A 23,852-nucleotide genomic window follows, 5' to 3' on the forward strand; every position below is an offset into this window, starting at 1 on the left:
ACGGCTAAGGAACTATTTTTCACTTCTCATTGACTCCTCAAACCCCGGACTGGTCTGTTTCGCGAGCGTTCCAGGAAGTCTCGCGATGCGCATCTGGGTTTAGAAACTGCTGCAACTACTTTTGTGCTTCAAACAACTATCTGCAAATAAATTACACAATTCTTCTCTGAAGACAGTAAATAATACATTTTGCTGGCGATCTAATAAACATTTTATTTTAAGGTGCATATCACAAGCTGACATACTGGTAGCCTACTGTTCGGGCTTTTACAATAGATATGCATTTTCGTGTTTCCAGGTCGATTTTCAAGCATTTTGAATGAGGAGCTCTTTTAAGTGAACAAAGCCAAATGATGCGGCTACAGATGTGGCTGACGGAAGAGACTCAGAACAAATATATTAATAACTAAACCAAGATAGACCACAGCCTGTCGTTTCCAGTGGGATCAAATCAGTCATAAGTGGGCAGAACAAGCAAGGAGGGGGACAGAGGCAAGCATGGGCCAGTGAGAGCCTATTGGCGCGATGTAGCACGTATTTGCATATTTTCTTTAGAGAAGGCCTACCCTGAAGTGTGCGTGTGCAATAACTCAATTCACCCTTGCTCCTAAACAACGCAGAGTAAAATCCACAAAACTTTGTCCAATGTTTAAGAGATTTTCGTTTTGGTAACCGAAAACTGTATTTGAGATCAAACGTTTAATCGATGAGAAAGTTAGCATAATGTTGGCCAAAATGCAACGAGCTTCATCTACTCCCGCTTCTGGCCACAAGGCTTTCTCTCATGACCATATTTGGTCATGAGTGGAACCGCCAACCGGATGCTTCACACTTCAATACATTGGCTAATTGTTCTATCTGTGCTCAGAATGCCCATTCTTCTGGCTACCGCTAGCGTTACGCCGAGGGACATTCACAATAAAGCTTAAGAAAGCGACGCTACTGCCACCTTCTGGTTTGGACTATTTTAACAAGGCTAGCGGACGGTGATCTGCTGTCTGGAAGAAAAAAAAGATTGAGTACCAACACTGTTCAGATGTGCTAAATATTCTCGGCCGGCAAACGTTCGATGTACCGGTGAACGTCAAACGTACCGGTGTGTCGGAGCCTTTAGCTTATACGTAAAATACCAATGGAGGCGTTGTAAGATCTGGCAGACGTCAGCAACGCCTGGGCAGAGGAACTTGCCCAAAATCTGCGCAGGACGACTGCACTTATTTTGGAACGCGCCCCAATACCTTACCACGACGCTACGTGTACGTTCAAGGGGGAGGGGCACGTAAACAGAATTCTAAACAAAGGAGAGCGAATCAGTTTTTATTTCAACATCTTTGTAGAGAGTCGAAAGGTAAGAATATTAATAATTGTACATTATTAGTTCCTGCAAAAAGTGTTTGACGATAGAGCTCTGGCAAAAATGCATGCACCGTTTTCTCCTTTGCCAATGCAATTTCGATGCATTTACCATCAGCTCTTTGCAGCGCCATTACTGTGTAGGGTAAATGAACAAAATGGCCATATTATTACTGAGGACGTGCATCTTCCTCGTTATGAATTTTTGCTAACTATTTCCATGCCCCCCACCATTCCAAAACTTCATAGAATATTGCACACTCCTTATTTATTTTGATTGTATTTATTCTGGTCGATAATGTACTTTTGCAAAGGGCAGTAACTTGCATTTGATGAGTGCACAGGCCATGATTAATGTTGCCTCGCACATGGATATCAGAAGCAGTGGGTGACTTTTACGACTCCATGATGTTAACATTGGGTCGTGTTAAGTTGCTTTGTATCAAACTGTATTGTGATTTTAATAATAGGAATAAACATTTTCAGATAAGTTATTAACTCTATCTCTAATCCTCTATCTCTGGTCACCAGTTTGGAGTCATGCCTATACGTCGTGCAGCTAGGACACCACCCCAGGAGATGCCCCCCTCGGCTGCACCAGAGGGAGGTGAGTTCAAGAATCTCAACATGAACAGGAACTCTATGGTGTTCATATCAATGATGTATATAAACCCTGGATTGCTGATGCTATGTATTGGCATTTGAGAGGTTTGAAGCAAATGGTGGACCATATTGGGGCTCCACAGTAGTGGAAACGGTACAATTTAGTCATCTCTAAAATATATTTAGCTCACATTCACCATAATGCTTGCTTATTATATTACGTGAGCTAAACATAAAACACATATACTTTATATATTTTTCTAAGATTACTAATTTTACTGCCCCCACTACTGGGGATTGGCAATGTTTGTAATAGAATAAATGTGGCAAAAATGAATGTTGACAACAATACATTTTATTGCTACGGCTTCCAAACTATTATTAACAATTGTGGGGGAGTGCCAAGATGATGGAGTCAAGGTGGCTTCAACACAGCGCCCCCATGTGTCATCTAGTGTGTGTGATAGATAGATAGATAGATAGATCGATCATTGGTTCATATGTACCCAGCATTGACAGGCTAGGAGTGAATATGGTAACCACTTGGCAGGACTTGGTTCTTTCCCCAAATTGAGTACCATTTGTCATAGTCACTTATCAAATCATTTCATATTAGTGGTTTAAGAGTGGAATCGGACTTCCCAAATATTTGACAATGTTCTGAGTTCTTGTTGAGTGGTACATGAATAAAGCATGACATCTGCTTGCTGAATTAACCCATTCAAACTCTTGTCGTTCTCCCTCCCCCACATCTCTCTCCAGAGCCTGATGCCAGTTCTGAGGAGTCTGCCTCTGTTGAGGAGGAGCAGGAGATGGCATCCGCTACCCTAGTAGCCAAGGAGGGGGAGGGTACAGGTGAAGGAGAGACCAAAGAGAATGGTGAGAAACCTGAGGGAGAGAAAGGTGATGAATCGACTGGAGAGAAGACTGCTGAGGGGGAAGAGTCTGAGAAGAAAGAGTGAGTTGCTTGTGCTCATACCCTGTGGTTGTTGCTTACATATTGGTGCAGATAAATGTTTAATTGCTCATTGTTTTGTTGGTTGGTTGCAGAGAGAAGGATGGTGTGAAAGAGAAAGTGAAGAAGCCAGTGAAAAGGGCCATTCCCGCCTGGGCAACCATGTCTGCCAGCAAACGTGCAACGCTCACTAATAAGAGCACCTCCACCATGCAGCTGCCTAAGATGGACGACATCCTCATCGAGGCCATTGAGGTCTGTACACCACAAAACACTTACCTTTGTATTAGGTAGTTCTCCCTTATTCCCCACGAATGCAACATCTGCAACTCCTCATATTTCCTCTGCAGTCCTGCAAGGAGAAGACTGGGGCCTCAGCCCATTCTGTCATGAAGTACATTGTGAAGAAATACCCTAACCTAGAGAAGAGGAAATTCCTCCTTAAGAAGGCTCTCAAGAGGCAGCTGGAGAAGGGCACCGTCAAACAGGTGAGGAGTCCTTGTCATGGACCAAAGCTTACCATGTATTAACATGAATTGCAAATGGTAGGCAGCAGTCTTGGTGTTTTTGATCTGTGGGTTACTTGTTGTGGTGCCCTATATCCTGTTTGTCTGGTGTTTTATCTGTCTGCGTACTCCTGTTGCTTTACCTTTTTATTCACTCTCACAGCTAAAGGGTAAAGGCCTTTCTGGGAGCTTTACCATTGGGAAGCAGTCCTCTAATAAACCAACTGCTAAAGGGGTATGTAATTTTCAGTCGCCAATCTACAAACTTCAACACTAACAATTACAATTGACTATTATGTGATTGTTCCATTGGCTTTGAGTAGGCAGAGTTTGGATAATATATGCCATTTAGCAGACACTTATGTGAAATCATGCTTGCATACATTTTTTTTTTTACTGTAACTGAATCCACTATCCTGGCGTTGCCAGCGCCATGCTCTACCAACTGAGCTACAGAGCACCACTTTGTTTGACAGTGATTCTGATTGTGATGGTTTGGTGTTAGAAGCCGATCGTCGTGGCACCTGGGTTGAAGGCAGAGACCCTTGGGGATGCTCTGCCCCTGATCATCACACGGCTATGTGAGCCCAAAGAGGCGTCTTATATCCTGATCAAGAAATATGTGGAGCAGCACTTCCCTCAACTCAACGTGGAGCATAGGTAAATACCTGTTTTACTGTTATATTGGGATGGGTGGGGTCTCTTATCCTGTTTGGAGTACATAAACACATGCTAACTTACAGTATTACTTGAATTAGCAATACAACCCAAATCTACAGAATGTTTAATGCAGTACCTTTGAACTATGGGATGTTCGTGGTGTGTATTGGTGGAGGTTAAATAGAATTTCCAATGCAGTCACTATTTCATTCCTAGGCCAGATATCCTAAAGAGTGCCCTGGTGAGAGCTGTGGACAAGGGTCACCTGGAGCAGATCACTGGAAAAGGTGCCTCTGGAACATTTCAGGTTAGCCTTATACTAAAGGAATGCACAATTCAGTGTACTTCATGAAGTCTGATGTTGGATCTCTGTTGTATGAGGTGTTTATCTCAGCCCCGCTTACTCTCTTACAGCTGAAGCGGGAAGGGGGCAAGTTCCTGCTTAAAGGCGGGGCCCTGGAGGACGCTATCATGACAGCCATTGTGGCAATGAACGAACCCAAGACTTGCAGCACCACCACACTCCGCAAATTCCTGTTAGAGACAAACCAGGACAGCATGGAGTACCGTGTGGGTAAGACCTGCTCCCTGACTCTCTTAAGAGAAACACTGCTTTGGCAAGATGTGAATACCTACCTGCAACTGCAGGAGCGCTCTCATTAGCTAGGTTAAATCAGAGATGTAAAGATGCTTTATTGACCCCAGGCACTTCTCTTCCCTCAGTGAACAACCTGAAGAGGACCCTGCAGAAGTGCAAAATGATGGGCTGGATGGATCAGATCACTGGGAATGGGCTAAACGGAACCTACCAGCTCTGCTACCCTTACTACCCCAGGTAGAACACCACTATAGGAAGGTTACTATGTGATGTATATTGCTACCCTCTGTACATCATTACATTGCTACTATGTGACGTATATTGTTGCCCTCTACATCATTGCATTGCATGTGCTATACCAGGAACCGTATTTCCTGAAGTTCACTCACCTGGAACCGAAAGGTTAAAGATCAGACTGTCTCTTCTTATTCCACAGCCCAGCCATTCTGTTCCCTGAAAAACAGAACGTGAAGGAGCAGAAAGTGGCGGAGAAGGACAAACGCAGAAAGAGGGTTGACTTGTCTGATGAGGACTCTGATGAGGAGGAAGAGGACTCGTCCGAGGAAGAGGACTCAGATGATGAACCCCCTCCTAAGAGGTGAGTCGAAGGTCAAGTGGATAAAATCCAATGAGAATATTTTGATTGATATTGTCATACATAGCAGTGAACCATTTGAAACTCACTAACAGTTTATTTGTTCAATACGATCCTTAGGAAAGCTGGGAAGAGGCCACCACCTAAAGCGCGTCGCCCCCCCAGCAAGAAGTCTCGGCCGGCAAGTCAGTCAAGGGCTAAGGGCAAAAAAAGAGCTGCCCCAGCAAAGAGGTCTGCACCCCCAGCAAAGAGGTCTGCACCCCCAGCAAAGAGGTCTGCACCCCCAGCAAAGAGGTCTGCACCCCCAGCAAAGAGGTCTGCACCCCCAGCAAAGAGGTCTGCACCCCCAGCAAAGAGGTCTGCACCCCCAGCAAAGAAGTCTGCACCCCCACCAGTCAAGGTACCCCCACCAGTCAAGGCACCCCCACCAGTCAAGAAAGCTGCACCTGCGAGCAAGCCCAAAACGCCCATCATCAAAAAGCTGACGAGCAAGGCATCTAAGCGGCCCACGCCCAAAAAGTCACCTCCTGCAAAGAAGGCAGCAGCCAATTCTGCAGTGAAGGCCAAGCCAGCAGCTCGCAAGTCCCTGAGGGGGAAGAAGTGAGTTTACTATTGCCCAGCAGTGGAAGTTTAACTGTAGCTCTGAAGACAGTGGTGCTCTGCCTCTCTCCATGCTCTCTTTCGCATCATTGTTTTCCTCCAGTTTGGGGCTAGCGAATTATTTTCTCTGTAGGATTGGGATGTGGCAGTTATTAGTTCATGTCAATTTACTGTACTTGGGAACTGTTCTATTTCTGTGAACCCAACTTTTAATCTCCATTGTGTAGAATGGCCTCTTAAAATATGTAAAACTGCCTAGGTAAAGAATTTCCATCACTACTTTTATTTCCCTCAAACACTTAATTTTGATAATGTATAGGCAGAGCTCCAGAATCAGTGACTTTTGCATTTGTCCCAGTCCACTCTACCATGTTTTACCTGGACACATTCCTTTTACCAAATAATTTGTTTAGCATTTTGGAAACTTTCTTCCTCTACAACATTTTTGATTTCTCTACATTTAATCTGGAGTGAACTCATCTTAAAGCATATTGAGATTTATGTTATTAAGTGAATTTGAGAGCATAATGACAGCCAACTTTTCATGTAATGAATTATTGTTTATTACGAATTCTGTTATTTAAATGATCGTATGAGTGAAACATATCCATCGCTGGGCCTGTGGTTAAAATACTTAATTTGATTGGAGACTAACTGATCAGGAAGCACTGTTTGTCATTGTGATTTTCAGTACTACTGCATAGTATTAGGGGATTGTTTTTGTGTGTAAACAAACAAGCTAATCAAAGTGAATTGGTTGTGTCCTATAAAGCAAAAAGAAAACAGACCAATACAATCTTCTACATTCTGTGTAATAGTGAAAGATTGTGAATAACACACTTTGTTTTGAAGGAGCGTAGCTCATACCCTGCATGCGTGTACTCTTTATGTTATGCTTTTTCCCAAGTCATTATTAAAATGGCTATATTTGTACTTCCTTCATTCTGTCATGGTCTCAAGGGGAGACAAACACGAAATAGTGTGTCTGCTGTTGGAGCTGAAGTATATATTTTAAATACTACACAATACAAATCCATAATGTCAATTTGGTTCACTCATGAATAAAGTGCTGGATAGTTTGAGTACAGGGTTATTAAATAGACTAGAACGTTACAATTTATTAGGCCTGTGTCCATACAGTTTATAAATCATTATTTGGTGCATTAAGTGGATCCTTTCATTCAGAGATGCAACACCTATTTACTTTGCAAATGTTGAGCATGTTGATGAACAAGGGAGAAATTGTGAAATTAACATACATTTAAATTCAGGATGGATGGGCTGCTGCAAATCAGTGAAGGGTGTATTAATCATTAGTTAAAGCTTGCTTCCGTTAAAAAAAAAAACATATGGGGCGTAATGAATACGTCCCATATCTAGGTCTACACCTATGTTGCGCAATGAGTGTATGGACCATCAATATGGGCTGCAGAAATGCCTTTTGAGTATGTCTCGAAAGGTAAACGTTTCTAGTCCCGCCCAAACACACCGGTGAATAGCCAACTCTGAATTGAGTCGGGGCGGGCGTCAACTTGACGGTGAGGTAACTTTTGACTGGGAGAGGAAATCAGAGTTTGGAACAGTGGAACAAGTACAATAGTGCAGAGTACAAGAGTGCGGAAGTGAAAAGAGCGTCGGTGTGGTCCTAAAGTAAGATATTTGATTAGCATTGATTTATTGACATGTTTACTTTGCCAAAGCTGTACATGCGTTTAACTGAATCCTTACATAAATGTTTGCGCTCATAAAACAGACTAACAGGTTTGGGAGTAACGGATTACATATAAGAGATTACAAAAACGGTCCTTGTAATATATTACCAGCGAAAATATTTTAACCAGATACTTTTAAAAAACTAGATGATTACTTCAAGGATTACTTAAATTCAGAAAGGATGTTTGCAAAAACAATCTTTGTGACACTTCTCTGTTTTGTAAATGATTTTCAAATTAGCATTGAAAAAAGGCACAGATTTAAGTTAGTTCCACCTGAGCGAGTCTGACCACAAGTCAGAGACCACTATGATGACACACGAAATGTGTTTGATCGATCGCGGGAAAAGCGCAGGAATAGGCTTTTGTAGGCTAGTCCCAAGGTATGTCTTCCAATGGTGCGACTGATGTCAGCATCCAAAGATTATCCAATTTGAATCAACGCTTGGAGGTAAGGATGACAGCAGTGTAGTCTACGGCGATACGGATATCACTTCTTATTGATATCTACACAGCGCATTGATGTGAATCACACTGCTGCTCTCTCATTTAGCTATTTGTGCCTTACGGAATGTGGTTGTTGTGGATGGCTGTTCACAAATCTAAACGTGTATTTGAACCCGATAATGGTTGAATTCAAGAAGTTTAAGCTGCCCATCAATCATTGTTTTTGAAACCAGTGGACTGCCAGTGAAAAATGCGCTCTTGCAACAGTTGCATAGTGCGGATCCCAGCCTATGGAATAAAAATACATTTTTTCCCCCCATAGGCCTAATGGACACATGTTCAAACTCGCACACTTTTGATATACTTAAAGGGGCAATATGTTGTTGCTACATCCAATTTTTGATTTATAAATTATGAGCTCATGAGTTTAATTCAACTTTCACACTCCATGAGAACCCAAAATATAACCTTGTTTTTATCCAATGTTTGTAAACAGTGTAAATGTAAACAAACACTGTATAGCCTCATATGGTTAAAACAATAATTTTGATATCATGGATGGTCAGTCCTTTTATCCATAGCTCTGTCTATTAATCTGAGAGTGGTTACATTCTCCAGGCCCATCCCTCAGCCTACCAAAACAGAGGCGGCGAAACGATTTTGTTCTTGTTTCATCGGTGGATTTGCCCTTTAAACTGCTATCAAGATATCAAAGTGTCACAAAAAAAAGGGTAAACAATAGGCCTATAGCAAATTCAGCATATGGCATTAATTTTTCACATGTAAATAGCACTTTTCAGTAGTGCTCAAAGCATGCCATTCCATGAGCGCAGCATTTCTTTTTCAACTCGAATCAATGAGCCCAATCAGTCCTCCATGACAACAAAATCATAAACAACAGAGTAGGGCTGGCTAATAAATCCTTTGTTTTGGGATTATGCTCAAGCAAAATAATTTGGCTAATCTATACTTCCATATTTCCAAATCCTATTCTTGAAGATCAAGGGGTATAACATTTATTGGAATGACTAGAATTCTGATAGACTTTGGTTTTTAATGTAAATATATAATTTAATTGTATTATTATATGTAGTGGGGAAGAGATTGGTTAGAAGAAGCCTACATAACCAACCCATAAAGTAACATTTAACATCCATATATGGCCAGCTATGTAAACTTTAACATTGATTTATCCTGCAATAGATGTAGTTCAATTGGTAACATACATTTTTGTCTTCTTCTAATGCATTTTAAGGGGAAAGTAATCTAAAAGTAACTGAATGTAATCAGATTATGTTACTGAGTTTGGTTAATCCAAAAGTTACATTACTGATTACCCCCTCAGGGTCTCTAAGTGCATGAATTGGACAATTTTCCATTAGGATCCAGCTGCGACATCATCTCTCAGAGCAGTCATCCCTCAGGGTCTCTATGCTGCCACCTACTGATATGTCATCTCTCAGTGCAGTGCAACGCTCAGGAAAAGTGGAGGTGTCGAAGGAACCATATAAGGAGAAGTGGGGATTTTGAAAGGAACCATATAAGGAGAAGTGGGCATTTTGAAAGGAACCATATAAGGAGAAGTGGGAATTTTGAAAGGAACCATATAAGGAGAATTGGGGATTTTGAAAGGAACCATATAAGGACAAGTGGGAATTTTGAAAGGAACCATATAAGGAGAAGTGGGGAATTTGGTTCCTTTCAAAATCCCCACTTCTCCTTATTTGGTTCCTTTCAAAAAAGAAGTGGCGATTCAAAGGAGTCTTTTAACACTAGAAGTGCTGGAATTCCATAACTGCTAGAACTGCAATGACTTGATATTTCAATTATTATTATTATTTAAAATATTCAATAATAAATCATGCATTGTTCAAGTTCAGGTATCTAATGTTAGCAAGTATTTACATTTACGAAAAACGTAACGTTACATACATGGTTACCAGTAGGTAACGTTCAAAGACACAGCTCACAATGGGTGAATAGACATTTTTTGGGGATAACTAAAATTCCTTACTGTCATCTCTGCAGAACATGACTGACATCTTGAGTGGCACCTTTCAAAACCCACACTTCTCCTTATATGGTTCCTTTCAAAATGTCCACGCCTTTCGAAACCCCCACTTTTCCTGAGAGATGACATTGTAGACCCTGAGTGATGACTGCTCTGAGAGATGATGTTGCAGCAGGACCCCTCCAAAGTTCCAGTCCTGCTAAGCATTCAAAATGTACGAAATACTTTTGGGTGTGAGGAGAAAATGTATGGAGTAAAAAGTACTGTATATTATTTTCTTTAGGATTCTAGTGAAGTAAAAGTACTTACTTAGTACTTTAAAGTATTTTTACATAAGTACTTTACACCATTTCACCAAACATACCTGTTTCTAGCTTAAAATAAAAAGGTTTGAATTGTTCACAGCTAATTTTATCACTTCTACCTGCCTACAAAAGCATTTTTTTTCACATGGGGAAAATAACACTACCGGCTAGTGCATATGACACATCATTCACATGTCTAATGTTGATCATACTGGGTGCTATAAAGCTCTCTGCTATATTCTGATTCTGTAGAGCTCTGGGGAATTCCTCCAGAAACAGCAGCATAAAGAAGTAGTCTATCTCAGTAGTGAGAATGATGGGTGAGACACCGGTCAGGGAGGATGGCACAGTTACAAGGTCAGCTGAGGTAAGCCATATCCACTGACAGAGCAAAACACATCTTCCTCCTCCCCATATAGGAGTTGGCTACTACACTGAACAAAAATATAAACAACATGTAAAGTGCTGGTCCTGTGTTTCATGAGCTGAAAGAAAAGACCCCAGAAATGTTCCATACGCACAAAAAGCTTATTTCTCTCAAATTCTGTGCACACATTTATTTAAATCCCTATTAGTGTGCATTTTTCCTTTGCCAAGATAATTCATTCACTTGACAGGAAGCTGATTACACAGCATGATCATTACACAGATGCACCACTCTAATATGTGGGGCACCTATGTAATGTGCACTCTAAAATAATGTACTTTTTAGGCCACTTTGTACCGTAAGCCGCCTCCAACGCTGTTTCAGAGAATTTGGCAGTACGTCCATCCAGCCTCACAACCGCAGCCCACGTGTATGGTGTCGTGTGGGCGAGCATATTGCTGACTTCAACGTTGTGAACAGAGTGCCACATGGTGGTGGTGGGATTATGGTATGGGCAGGCATAAGTTACGGACAACGAACACAATTGCATTTTATTGATGGCAATTTGAATGCACAGAGATACCATGACGAGATCCTGAGGCCCATTGTCGTGCCATTCATCCGCCACCATCACTTCATGTTTCAGCATGGTAATGCACAGCCACAGCCACATGTCGCAAGGATATGTACACAATTCCTGGAAGCTGAAAATGTCTTCCATGCCCTGCATACTCACCAGACATGTCTCCCATTGAGCATGTTTGGGATGCTCTGGATCGATGTGTATGACATCATGTTCCAGTCCCTGATAATATCCAACAACTTCTCACAGCCATTGAAGAGTAGTGGGACAACATTTCACAGGCCACAATCAACAGTCTGATAAACTCTATGCGAAGGAGATGTCACACCATATGCTGACTGGTTTTCTGATCCATGCTACCTTTAAAAAAAATAAGTTAACCCATAACCAACACATCTGTGTTCCAAGTCATGTGAAATCCATAGATTAGGTCCTAACTAATTTATTTAAATTGTCTAATTTCCATATATGAACAGTAACTCAGTAAAATGTTTGAAATTGTTGCGTGTTGCGTTTATATTTTTGTTCAGTATATTAGTTTTTTTTTTTTAAATGTGTCCTAAGAGGATGAAATCTGAATGGACTCTACTTCCCTTTTAAGACCTTGTTAATTAGTTACATTACGTGTTTATCTATAATCAACAATTGATAGTATGTGTAACATAGTCTTTCTTGTTTATATAGTATGTTGGGTCTTTTCATGTGGAAGACTGCTGTTTGGACGATCAGATGCAGCAGTTGCACACACAGCTAAAGTCTCTCAAAGTAGGTGCTGGTAGTGACAGGCTAGAAAGCAGCAGCAGTACATTAAAACACATTTTGTTCACAACTTATTATGGTGGAGATGTGGAATTTGTAGACAGCCTGAATGCAAAGGCAAACACGAAAAGCTTTGCCTGAGGTGTTGAAATGTCTTTTTCACAGACATGCAAGAAAAGGAGGCCTGTGTCCCTTAAATTTTCCATCAAAGGGGTGAAGATGTATGATGAAGATGAGACGGTAAGAGTTGAAATTCCCAGTCTTAAAAGTCATCAACATAATTTCTTTCCTTTTGTGAATTACTTTCCTCTTCCTTGTCTGTAGACCCTCCTCATGGCCCATGCTCTACGAAGGGTCTCCCTTTCCACTGCCCACCCCTCGGACGCCCAGTTCGCCTTTGTTTCCCACAACCCCGGCAGCCCTGATGCCCAGCTATACTGCCACCTTTTCAAGGCTAGGCATGCCAGAGCAGTAAGAACCTGTATTGGATCTTTATCTCCCAAGATGATTGACAAGAAAATCCCTCTGTGTGTCTGTTAAGCTGCAGTTTCTTGTATCTGATTTGTCTCTCTGTTGGTATGTTGTTTTCTCCCAGGCCCAGTTCCTGAACCTGTTGCTGTGCCGCTGTTTCCAGCTGTCCTACCTGGCAAAGCACCCAGAGGAGGCGCAGGATGAGTCTGTCGGCCCACTGCCCAGCCGTGCCCCCTCCCTCCTCAACCAGGGCTTCCCTCTCTGTGTCAGTGCCCTTGTGTCATTCCGAAGGGCCCCCACTCAGGGCTTACTCCCAGGGGAAAAGGTCAGGACAAACTTGTGATAATGTTTTAACTGAATTGTGAAAGTATTATTTCACTGTGCTATTTTTATTTGCTTTGCTGAGTCCGTACATTTTGCTGGCTTAGCAGTTGGCTAGTTAATAATTCCTATGGGTCTTTATTGTAGGTCTTCCCATTGAAGAACAACGGAACAACAACTGAGGAACAACCGAGCAGCCAAGAGGAGGTCTTCAACTCCTCTCCTTCCCTGGTGCGCAAGAGAGCCATCCGCAACAAAGTACTGCGCTCAGGAGCCTATCGCTCCTTCACTTACAGCCCTCACAAACAACGTCCCCTCCAGGATCAGCTAAACTCTCCAGAAGGTGGGCTAAATGTGCAGAGAGCACTTTCAAGAGTGAAACAATTCATTAGGTAATGTTGAAATACTTCCCTAAAGGGACCACTTGGAATGGGATCATCACAAGATGCTAAGGACTCTCCCTTCTTATGTGTGAAACAGGGAAGGGGCAGGACAAAATGCCAGTGAGGAGAGCCCGGGCCCTGAGCCTTGCTGAAACAGAAGAAGCTCTGGCTCAAGCAGTGTGGTGTTGGGCTGGCATTGCCACGTGAGTCCTCTCTCTTGCATTTACCTGACACTGATGCTAGTTCCTAGTGTATTTTATGGAGTGTTGAGTGTTCACTTGACAGTGGTGTAAAGTACTTAAGTAAAAATACTTTAAAGTAGTACTAAAGTATTTTGGGGGGGGTATCTGTACTTTACTTTTTATATTATTGACAATTTTTACTTCACTACATTCCTGAAGAAATTATATATATATAAATATATCCCATTTAGCAGACGCTTTTGTCCAAAGCGACTTACAAGTCGGCTGGGGCCACTACTTTTACATATGGGTGGCCCTAGCGGGAATCGAACCCACGACGCTTGGCGTTGCAAGCACCATGCTCTACCGACTGAGCCACACAGTACATGTACAGTTTACTCCATACATTTTCCCTGACACCCAAAAGTACGTGTTACATTTTGACAGGAAAATGGTCCAATTCACGCACTTATCAGAAGAACATCCCTGCTCATCCATACTGCTTTTGATCTGGTGGACTCACTAAACACATGCTTTGTTTGTAAATTATGTCTGAGTGTTGGAATGTGCTCCTGGCTAAATGTAAATGAAAATATATATAATTATTATTGGGCCTTCTGGTTTGCTTAAAATAAGGAATTTGAAATTATTTATACTTTTATATTTGAGCAATTCCATTTACTTTTGATACTTTTTTTTAACCTTTATTTAAGTTAAAGATAGGGCTGTCTGCTGCCCCCTTTGGAGTAATTGCGTGCCCATATTAAACAGAAGAAAAATCTGTCAAAAATTGCTAATATATGCATATAAAAAATATTATTGAATAGAAAACACTCTAAAGTTTCTAAAACCGTTGAAATGATGTCTGTATGTAAAGCAGAACTCTCAGGGCAGTCATTCTCCCAAACTCTCTCTTGTCATCATAAAAGTTGGCCCAACTTTGACGTCATCGCCCCCACCCTTCCCAAGCACCTACAGACCTGGGAACAGTTTCTGTCTTCAGCGCGATGTCTGCTTTCAATGGGGCTTCTCATTGTGAGAATCGCGTGCTCACGAGAGTTTTGGTGGCCCGAAACCTTTCGGTCACGCGAAAAAAAAGGTCACATTCATGCGCGCTCTCCTCCGGTGATCTCTCTCTTCCAAGATTGATTAAACGACGCGTGTGTTTCGGTTCGTCCTGAGGATTGTTGTGCACCTTTATAACATGCTAAAGCTTGATTATGAACATAGTTTGACAAGTTTAGTCGACATATAATATGTAATTTCGACGTTTTGGTGCGCATCCACTTGACTTTTGGCTGCATTTCAACCGAAATATGGCGTGTTTGATAACCGAAAGACACAGACTTCACAACTAAACGCTGTTTTTGGTATGTATAATTCCTTCCGGGTCTTCTGATGGAAGAACAGCAAAGGTAAGGGAATATTTATGTGTTAAATTTGGGTTTCTGTGGACTCCAAGATAGAGGAGCCGTCATGCTAATTTCTGAGCGCCGACTCATATTATAGCCTAGTGAACGAATTCTGTAACGTTAAAAATAAATGTAACACAGCGATTGCATTTAGAAGAAGTGTATCTTTCTATATATATGTAGAACATGCATATTTAGTTAAAGTTTATGATGTGTATTGCTTGTTATCTGCCGGAGCTATCGTCATTTCTCAGGACATTTGAGTAGCATTTTTTGAACAATGCGTCATTGTAAACAGAGATTTATGGATATATATAGCATATTATTGAAAAAAAAACAAATGTACTGTGTAACATGTTATATTACTGTCATCTGATGAAGATTTCAAAAGGTTAGTGAATTATTTTTCTTTTAATCCTGCGTTTGTTGATTGCATATTTTGTTCAACTTGGCTATGCAAATTAGCTGTGTCTTCGGTGGTGGTTTGACATAAATATGTGCTATGTTTTCACCGTAAAACATTTTAGAAATCTGACTTGCTGGGTAGATAAACAAGGTGTTTATCTTTCATTTGAGCTATTGGACTTGTTAATGTGTGGAGGTTAAATATTTTGAAGAATATTTTTTGTGTTCCATGCGCCACATACCAGCTGAACGTGGGAGAGAAAGTTCCCAAATGGGACTCAAGATCCCTAACAGGTTTTAACTAGGCAAGTCAGTTAAGAACAAATTCTTATTTTCAATGACGGCCTAGGAACAGTGGGTTAACTTCCTGTTCAGGGGCAGAACGACAGATTTGTACCTTTTCAGCTCGGGGGTTTGAACTTGCAACCTTCTGGTTACTAGTCTAACGCTCTAACCACTAGGCTAACCTGCTGCCCCCACTTAAATATGTTTACAACCAAATACTTTTAGACTTTTACTTACAGTGGCAAGAAAAAGTATGTAAACCCTTTGGAATTACCTGGATTTCTGTATGAATTGGTCATCAAATCTGATCTGATCTTCAGTCACAAAAATAGACAAGTCACAAAAAATAGACAAACAGTCTGCTTAATCTAATAACACACAAACAATTATACGTTTTCATATCTTTATTGAACACACACATAAACATTCTCAGTGCAAGGTGGGAAAAGTATGTGAATCCTTGGATATAATAACTGGTTGACCCTCCTTTGGCAGCAATAACTTCAACCAAACATTTTCTGTAGTTGTGGATCAGACCTGCACAATGGTCATGAGGAATTTTGGGCCATTCCTTTTTACAAAACTGTTTCAGTTCAGCAATATTCTTGGGATGTCTGGTGTGAACCATTCTCTTGACGTCATGCCACAGCATCCCAATCTGGTCAGGACTCTGACTGGGCTACTCCAGAAGGTGTATTTTCTTCTGTTGAAGCCATTCTGTTGTTGATTTACCTCTGTGTTTTGGGTCGTTGTCCTGTCCTGCATCATCCAACTTCTGTTGAGCTTCAATTGGCAGACAGATAGTCTAACATTCTCCTCCAAAATGTATTGATAAACTTGGGAATTCTGAGGCAGCAAATCAGCCACAAACCATGATGCTCCCTCCACCATACGTTACAGTTGGGGCCTTTTTTTCTCCACACATAGTGATGTGTTTTCCTTCCAAACAACTCAACTGTAGTTTCATCTGTCCACAGAATATTTTGCCAGTAGTGCTGTGGAACATCCAGGTGCTCTTATGCGAACTTCAGACGTGCAGCAATGGGGGTTTTTTGGACAGCAGTGGATTCTTCCATGGTGTTGTCCCATGAACACCATTCTTGTTTAGTGTTTTACATATCGTAGACTCGTCAACAGAGATGTTAGCATGTTCCAGAGATTGCTGTAAGTCTTTTGCTGACACTAAGATTTTTTTAACCTCATTGAGAATGATGTGCTGTGATCTTGCAGTCATCTTTGCAGGACGGCCACTCCTAGGGAGAGTAGCAACAGTGCTGAACTTTCTCCATTTATAGACATTTTGTCTTACCGTGGACTGATGAACATCAAGGCTTTTAGAGATATTTTTGTAACCCTTTCCAACTTTATGCAAGTCAACAATTCTTAATCTTAGGTCTTCTGAGATCTCTTTTGTTCGAGGCATGATTCACATCAGGCAATGCTTCTTGTGAATAGCAAACTTACATTTTGTGAGTGTTTTTTATAAGGCAAGGCAGCTCTAACCAACATCTCTGATTTCGTCTCGTTGTTTGGACTCCAGGTTAGCTGACTTCTGACTCCAATTCACTTTTGGAGGTCATTTGCCTAGGGGTTCAAATACTTTTCCCAACCGGCACTGTGAATGTTTAAATGATGTATTAAATTTAGACAAGAAAAATACAATAATTTGTGTGCTATTAGTTTAAGCACACTGTGTTTGTCTATTGTTGTTGAAGATGAAGATCAGATGAAATGCTATGACCAAATGCTATGACCAATTTATGCAAAAATCCAGGTAATTCCAAAGGGTTCACATACTTTTTCTTGCCACTGTAAGTAGTATTTTACTGGGTGACTCACTTTTTATTGAGTCATTGTCTATTAAGGTATCTTTACTTTTACTCAATTATAACAATTGAATACTTTTCCCACCACTGTCACTTGATGAGAACTCATCTGAACTGTCAGTGGTCTCTAAATCCTTATCGTGTGTTGCAGTGACAGCAGCTCCTCCCTGCTTGCAGAGGATGTCCTGGGGTCGTACCTGCTGTGCCCCCATCCTAAGAGAACTGGCTGTGGCTCTCTCATAATTCGTTTCTCTTCTGGACTGGTCACCCACCTAATAGACAACACCTCCAACGGGAAATACCTGCTTGAGGTGAGCAGTCTTGTCAGTTATTCATATTTGACTTGCTTTTAAGTTTAATGTATTTTCCACTAGCAATGTAGTAATTAGTATTTTTTTTATGTTGTTATACTAGAACTGCCACATAGAATTTAGCACCATTGCTGCCTTGATAGAGCACTACACCGACATCAAGGGGGAGCTGGACTGTCCGCTGAGTTGTTCCCGTGTGAACCACTGCTATGAGTGGGAGGAGAACGTTGCTAAGGCACTGCCTTTAGCCTTACACCAAGGCCTCAAAAGAAAGAATGCAAAATATACCCAGAGGAAACAATGGGTTTGAAAGTCATTTCTGATCATTGGATTGATCAATGTATCTCATTTTCTAAAAGACACTGACCATATGTTACACTGACACCTTAAATATAATATAATTCATTAACTTGTATGCTTCACTTTTGTTATTGTTTTCAGATTTCTGATAGAAACACAAATCTAACTATCAAATTTACTTCCAGCATGTGAATTGTGATGAGTAGAGTAACATTTTGCCACTTAGCCTCTGGGATGTAGGGTTGTTTTAATGTCAAAAAGCTATGTGTGTTTGAGTATATTCTTCTATGTTTTAGCTGCACCTACTTTACTTCACCTACGTTTGAATTATATTATTTTAATTACATTATTTTAAAACGTGGAAATGTGTGTGTTTGTATAGACTATATAGGGACATTTTTTTATAGATTAAGCAGACTAAGGTTTTTTGTACATTAACTCTGACTCATGTTAAGCTGTCTTTTTGAATTTGTGTTTTTCACTGCCGTCTTTTAAAGTGTTCTGTGAGAACTAGCAGTATTTCTTCATTTTGATTACAGATAAATGTACTTGCTGAATGAAAGTGTATTGTTGTGTTTTATATTTTTAAGCATAATGCATTGCCATATTGTATACTGTATACCAGGTATTCCCAAACTGGGGTACGCCAAATAAAAATAATGATTCACATACTTTTAAAATATATATATATATATAAATCTTCAAATTTTCAAACTGACCATTTATATTTCCAACAGGGCTATACATTTGGGTGAACTCTTTTTCTCGCCTGAGTAGCCTCGTTTCACTGCCAAAAATAAAATGAAACCATCTAGTGTTCAGCGAAATAACAACACAATGTCAAATACAGGTAGTCCAGTCAAATAATTAACATCCAATCACATTAACCGTTACTCTCTCGCGGGAATTCTAGCTAACCTTAACGTATCTGCTGCTCATTCCGTTTGCTTGAAAATTGATAAATGGTAAAAAATAAAAATAAAAAGTAAGGCCCGCGTCCATAGAGACACATATTAGCTCTACAGGTAGTACTGCTACTACCAGCAGTACTACACCTACAAAAGTTGACTACACAAGTTGTTCTGCTTCCACGAGCACATCCAATGCTAGCATCAGTAATTCTACATTTGTTGTGTTAGCCCAGCTAGCATGGACACTTACAGTTGTGAATCTGATGCGGCCGAAGAGCTACTGCCCCCTTACCCGGGAAAGCATCGAACAACAGACAGGGACGTTGGACCATTGAAGAGGCACAAATATGATGAGAACTACATTGATTTGGGGTTCACTTATATTGGGAGTAGTGCCTTTCCTCAGCCACAGTGTGTTATATGTGCAGAAGTACTATCCCACAACTCAATGAAACCTTCACTCTTGTGCAGATATTTAGAAACAAAACATGCCAATTTGAAAAATAAGCCACGGGAGTTTTTTGAGAGAGAATTAAGACAACTTTCGAGAAGTAAGACATGTATAAAAATAACAGATACCATTAATGGTGAGCTACCAAGTGGCTAGGACAGGCAAGCCCCATACTATTGTGGAGGACTTAATTCTTACTGTTGCTGCGGATATGGCTGGGACAATGCTGGTTGGAAAAGGCAAAAAAAAACTATACAGATGTTTTCATCAAACACTGTTTCATGACACAGTAGATGTTTTGAAACAATTACTGCTTCGCATACAAGCCAGTGAATTCTATGCGTTATAGCTGGATGAGTCAACAGATGTGTTGGGCCTGGCACAGCTCCTGGTATGTGTCCGTTATGTTTGTGGGGGTCAATTTAGGAAGCCATCCTCTTCTGCAAACTACTGGAAACCAGGACAACAGGAGAGCATACTTTTTAAATACTGGACAGCTTTGTGACATCAAATGGACTTTGCTGATCAAGATGTGTTGGGTATCTGTACTGATGGCGCAAAAGCCATGACAGGGAGACATAGTTGAGTGGTAATGCGCGTGCAAGCAGTTGCTCCTGACACCACTTGGTGAGTGCACTGCAGCATCCACCAAGAGGCTCTTGCTGCCAAGGGAATGGTCTGACAGCTTGAAAGACGTTTTGGACACTACAGTGAAAATGGCTAACTTTGTTAAAGCAAGGTCCCTGAACTCTCATGTATTTTCTGCACTATGCAATGATATGGGCAGCGACCATGTAACGCTTTTACAACAATCAGAAGTGCGCTGGTTGTTAAGGGGCAAAGTATTGACTGTAACGATTTTCATTGGTGGAAGAAGGTTAGGACCAAGGTGCAGCGTGGTAAGTGTTCATAATTTTAACGGTAAAACTGAACACTATCAAACAAGCACCAAAAGAACAACTGAACCAGCTCCGTCAGGTGCAAACCACACTAAACAGAAAATAACTACCCACACTGCATAGTGGGAAAACAGGCTGCCTAAGTATGGTTCTCAATCAGAGACAACGATTGACAGCTGCCTCTGATTGGGAACCACACCAGGCCAAAACATAGAACAAAAACATAGACAAAATAACAGAACGCCCACCCGAGTCACACCCTGGCCTAACCAAAATAGAGAATAAAAAGCCTCTCTATGGCCAGGGCGTGACATTGACCCATTTTTTTTTTTATTTAGAGAAAAGCTTAAAGTTTTCTTTACTGACCATCATTGTCACATTCTGACCTTAGTTCCTTTGTTTTGTCTTTTTGTTTTAGTATGGTCAGGGCGTGAGTTGGGTGGGTTGTCTATGTTAGTTTTTCTATGATTTTCTATTTCTGTGTTTGGCCTGATATGGTTCTCAATCAGAGGCAGCTGTCAATCATTGTCCCTGATTGAGAACCATATTTAGGTAGCCTGTTTTCTATTGTGTTTTGTGGGTGGTTATTTTCAGTCTTTGTGTGGCTGCACCAGATAGAACTGTTTCGGGTGTCACTGTTGTTGTGTATTTTTTTGAAGTGTTCAGTTCCTTATTAAAAAGATGAACACTAACCACGCTGTTTTTTTTACCTTTATTTTACTAGGCAAGTCAGTTAAGAACAATTTCTTATTTTCAATGACGGCCTAGGAACAGTGGGTTAACTGCCCGTTCAGGGGCAGAACGACAGATTTGTACCTTGTCAGCTCTGGGATTCGAACTTGCAACCTTTCGGTTACTAGTCCAACGGTTACTAGTTACTAGTCCAACGGTTACTAGTTACTAGTCCAACGGTTACTAGTTACTAGTCCAACGGTTACTAGTTACTAGTCCAACGGTTACTAGTCCAACGCTGTGCTTTGGTCCTCTCCTTCTTCCACCCAAGACAGCCGTTACAATCATTTTCACTTGTCTGACCGCTTGCAAGATGAGTTTCTCACACAACTGGCCTATCTGGGTGATGTTTTTTCTTGCCTGAAGGATCTGAATCTAGGATTACAGCGACTCTCCGCAACTATATTCAATGTGCGGGACAAAACTGAGGCTATGATTAAGAAGTTGGAGCTCTTCTGTCTGCACAACACACAGGTCTTTCCATCGTTGTATGATTTGTTGTGCGCAAATTAACTCAAGCTTACAGACCGTGTCAAATGTGATACAGCGATGCACCTGAGTGAGCTAATTACACAAACAACTGGATTCGTTATCCCTTTCATCCCCTGCCTCAAGTCCACTTACCGATATCTGAACAAGAGAGCCTCAACAAAATTGCAACAAGCAGTTCTGTGAATTTTATTTAATCAGAAGCCACTGACAGATTTATGGATCGGGCTGTGCTCAGAGTATCCTGCTTTGGAAAACCGCGCTGTTAAGTCGCTAATTCCCTTTGCAACCATGTACCTATGTGAGAGTGGATTCTCGGCCCTCACTAGCATGAAAACTAAATACAGGCACAGACTGTGTGTGGAAAATGATTTAAGTGTGAGACTCTCTCCAACACAACCCAACATTGCAGAGTTATGTGCATCCTTTCAAGCACACTCTTCTCATTAACCTGTGGTGAGTTATTCACAATTTTCGATGAACAAGTCCAGTTTTATATGTACGATTGTTAAATAAATAAATTATTAAATATTATATTATTATTAATGCCCTGATCCTATAAGAGCCACTTCCCACGAGCCGGGTTATGAAAAAAAAACACACTCATTCTTATGTTTAATAAAGGTATCGTATAGTGTGTGTGTGTGGCAGGCTTACAATGGTGGCAAAAAACCTACATTTGAGAGTACACTGACACTGGTGCAAGAGGGGGTACGCAGCTGGAGGTTGAATGTTTGAAGGGGTACGGGACTATAAAAAGTTTTGGAACCACTATTGTATACAGTACCACTCATTCCAGGGTTTTTCTTTATTTTACTATTTTCTACATTGTAGAATAATAGTGGAGACATCAAAACTATGAAATATGGAATCATATAGTAATCAAAAAAGTGTTAATCAAATCAAAAGTCAATCTGGAAAATGTGTTAAACAAAAAAAGTGCTAAACAAATCCAAATATATTTGAGATTATTCAAAGTAGCCACCCTTTGCCTTGATGACAGCTTTGCACACTCTTGGCATTCTCTCAAACAGCTTCATGAGGTAGTCATCTGGAATGCATTTCAATTAACAGGTGTGACCTGTTAAAAGTACATTTGTGGAATTTCTTTCCTTAATGCGTTTGAGCCAATAAGTTGTGTTGTGACAAGGACGGGGTGGTATACAGAAGATGGCCCTATTTGGGAAAAGACCAAGACCATATTATGGCAAGAAAAGTTCAAATAAGCAAAGAGAAACGACAGCCCATCATTACTTTAAGACATGAATGTCAGTCAATCCAGAAAATGTCAAGTACTTTTAAAGTTTCTTCAAGTGCAGTCGCAAAAACCATCCAGCATTATGATGAAACTGGCTCTCATGAGGACTGTCACAGAAAAGGAAGACCCAGAGTTATCTCCCGCAGCAGAGGATATCATCAAATCAAATCAAATGTATTTGTCACATACACATGGTTAGCAGATGTTAATGCAAGTGTAGCGAAATGCTTGTGCTTCTAGTTCCGACAATGCAGTAATAACCAACGAGTAATCTAACTAACAATTCCAAAACTACTACCTTATATACACAAGTGTAAAGGGATAAAGAATATGTATATAAAGATATATGAATGAGTGATGGTACAGAGCGGCATAGGCAAGATGCAGTAGATGGTATCGAGTACAGTATATACATATGAGATGAGTATGTAAACCAAGTGGCATATTTAAAGTGGCTAGTGATACATGTATTACATAAAGATACAGTAGATGATATAGAGTTAAGTATATACGTAGACATATGAGATGAATAATGTAGGGTATGTAAACATTATATTAAGTAGCATTGTTTAAAGTGGCTAGTGATATATTTTACATCAATTCCCATTATTAAAGTGGCTGGAGTTGAGTCGGTGTGTTGGCAGCAGCCATTAGAGTTAACTGCACCTCAGAATACAGCCCAAATATATACTTCACAGAGTTCAAGTAACAGACATATCTCAACATCAACTGTTCAGTGGAGACCATGTGAATCAGGCCTTCATGGGCGAATTGCTGCAAATAAACCACTACCATGGTGTGGGGGTGACACTGTCAGTGATTTACTTAGAATTCAAGGCACACTTAACCAGTATGGTTACCACAGCAATCTGCAGCGATACGCCATCCCATCTGGTTTGCGCTTAGTGGGACAATCATTTGTTTTCAACAGGACAATGACCAAAAACCCACCTGCTGTCTGTGTAAGGGCTATATAATCAAGGAGAGTGATGGAGTGCTGCATCAGATGACCTGGCCTCCACAGTCACCCGACCTCAACCCAATTGAGATGATGGTTTGGGATGAGTTGGACCGCAGAGTAAAGGAAAAGCAGCCAACAAGTACTCAGCATATGCATATGTGAGAACTCCTTCAAGACTGTTGGAAAAGCATTCCTCATGAA

At 40.8% G+C, this 23,852-nt stretch overlaps 2 protein-coding genes across 4 annotated transcripts; both read left to right on the top strand.

Annotated features, from left to right (window-relative positions):
- The first annotated feature begins 960 nt into the window (after positions 1-960).
- On the top strand, positions 961-6,803 carry LOC135542045 (heterochromatin protein 1-binding protein 3-like). Of its 2 annotated transcripts, none has more exons than XM_064968648.1 (12): positions 961-1,348; positions 1,885-1,960; positions 2,719-2,914; positions 3,007-3,166; positions 3,262-3,399; positions 3,581-3,652; positions 3,926-4,077; positions 4,294-4,384; positions 4,492-4,651; positions 4,801-4,912; positions 5,112-5,273; positions 5,391-6,803. In XM_064968648.1, exons 2-12 carry the CDS (start codon positions 1,894-1,896, stop codon positions 5,872-5,874), a joined length of 1,794 nt encoding a protein of 597 aa, XP_064824720.1. In that variant the 5' UTR covers positions 961-1,348; positions 1,885-1,893; the 3' UTR covers positions 5,875-6,803. The 2 variants fall into 2 exon arrangements, with proteins under 2 accessions (XP_064824720.1, XP_064824719.1); XM_064968647.1 differs by having other exon boundaries at positions 963-1,348; positions 3,923-4,077.
- Positions 6,804-7,206: 403 nt separating this feature from the next.
- Positions 7,207-18,560, top strand: LOC135542046 (SH2 domain-containing protein 5-like). Of its 2 annotated transcripts, XM_064968649.1 has the most exons (10): positions 7,209-7,520; positions 10,598-10,712; positions 11,980-12,060; positions 12,220-12,294; positions 12,379-12,525; positions 12,650-12,850; positions 12,994-13,189; positions 13,327-13,432; positions 17,491-17,650; positions 17,754-18,559. In XM_064968649.1, the coding sequence occupies exons 2-10, from the start codon at positions 10,659-10,661 to the stop codon at positions 17,958-17,960; spliced, it is 1,227 nt and encodes a 408-aa protein (XP_064824721.1). In that variant the 5' UTR covers positions 7,209-7,520; positions 10,598-10,658; the 3' UTR covers positions 17,961-18,559. The 2 variants fall into 2 exon arrangements, with proteins under 2 accessions (XP_064824722.1, XP_064824721.1); XM_064968650.1 differs by lacking the exon at positions 11,980-12,060 and having other exon boundaries at positions 7,207-7,520; positions 17,754-18,560.
- The last annotated feature ends 5,292 nt before the right edge of the window (positions 18,561-23,852 follow it).

Source organism: Oncorhynchus masou, chromosome 6 (genome assembly GCF_036934945.1).
Source record: "Oncorhynchus masou masou isolate Uvic2021 chromosome 6, UVic_Omas_1.1, whole genome shotgun sequence".
In the NCBI taxonomy this organism is placed as follows: domain Eukaryota; kingdom Metazoa; phylum Chordata; class Actinopteri; order Salmoniformes; family Salmonidae; genus Oncorhynchus; species Oncorhynchus masou.

Excerpts from the sequence above, each read along its gene's own strand:
- LOC135542045 (XM_064968647.1), top strand. The coding sequence starts at position 1,894 with ATGCCTATACGTCGTGCAGCTAGGACACCACCCCAGGAGATGCCCCCC. Across the intron at positions 1,961-2,718 it reads CTCGGCTGCACCAGAGGGAG|AGCCTGATGCCAGTTCTGAG; the intron begins GTGAGTTCAAGA and ends ATCTCTCTCCAG. Across the intron at positions 3,167-3,261 it reads TCCTCATCGAGGCCATTGAG|TCCTGCAAGGAGAAGACTGG; the intron begins GTCTGTACACCA and ends TTTCCTCTGCAG.
- LOC135542046 (XM_064968649.1), top strand. The coding sequence starts at position 10,659 with ATGATGGGTGAGACACCGGTCAGGGAGGATGGCACAGTTACAAGGTCA. Across the intron at positions 12,061-12,219 it reads CACAGCTAAAGTCTCTCAAA|ACATGCAAGAAAAGGAGGCC; the intron begins GTAGGTGCTGGT and ends TCTTTTTCACAG. Across the intron at positions 12,295-12,378 it reads TGTATGATGAAGATGAGACG|ACCCTCCTCATGGCCCATGC; the intron begins GTAAGAGTTGAA and ends CCTTGTCTGTAG.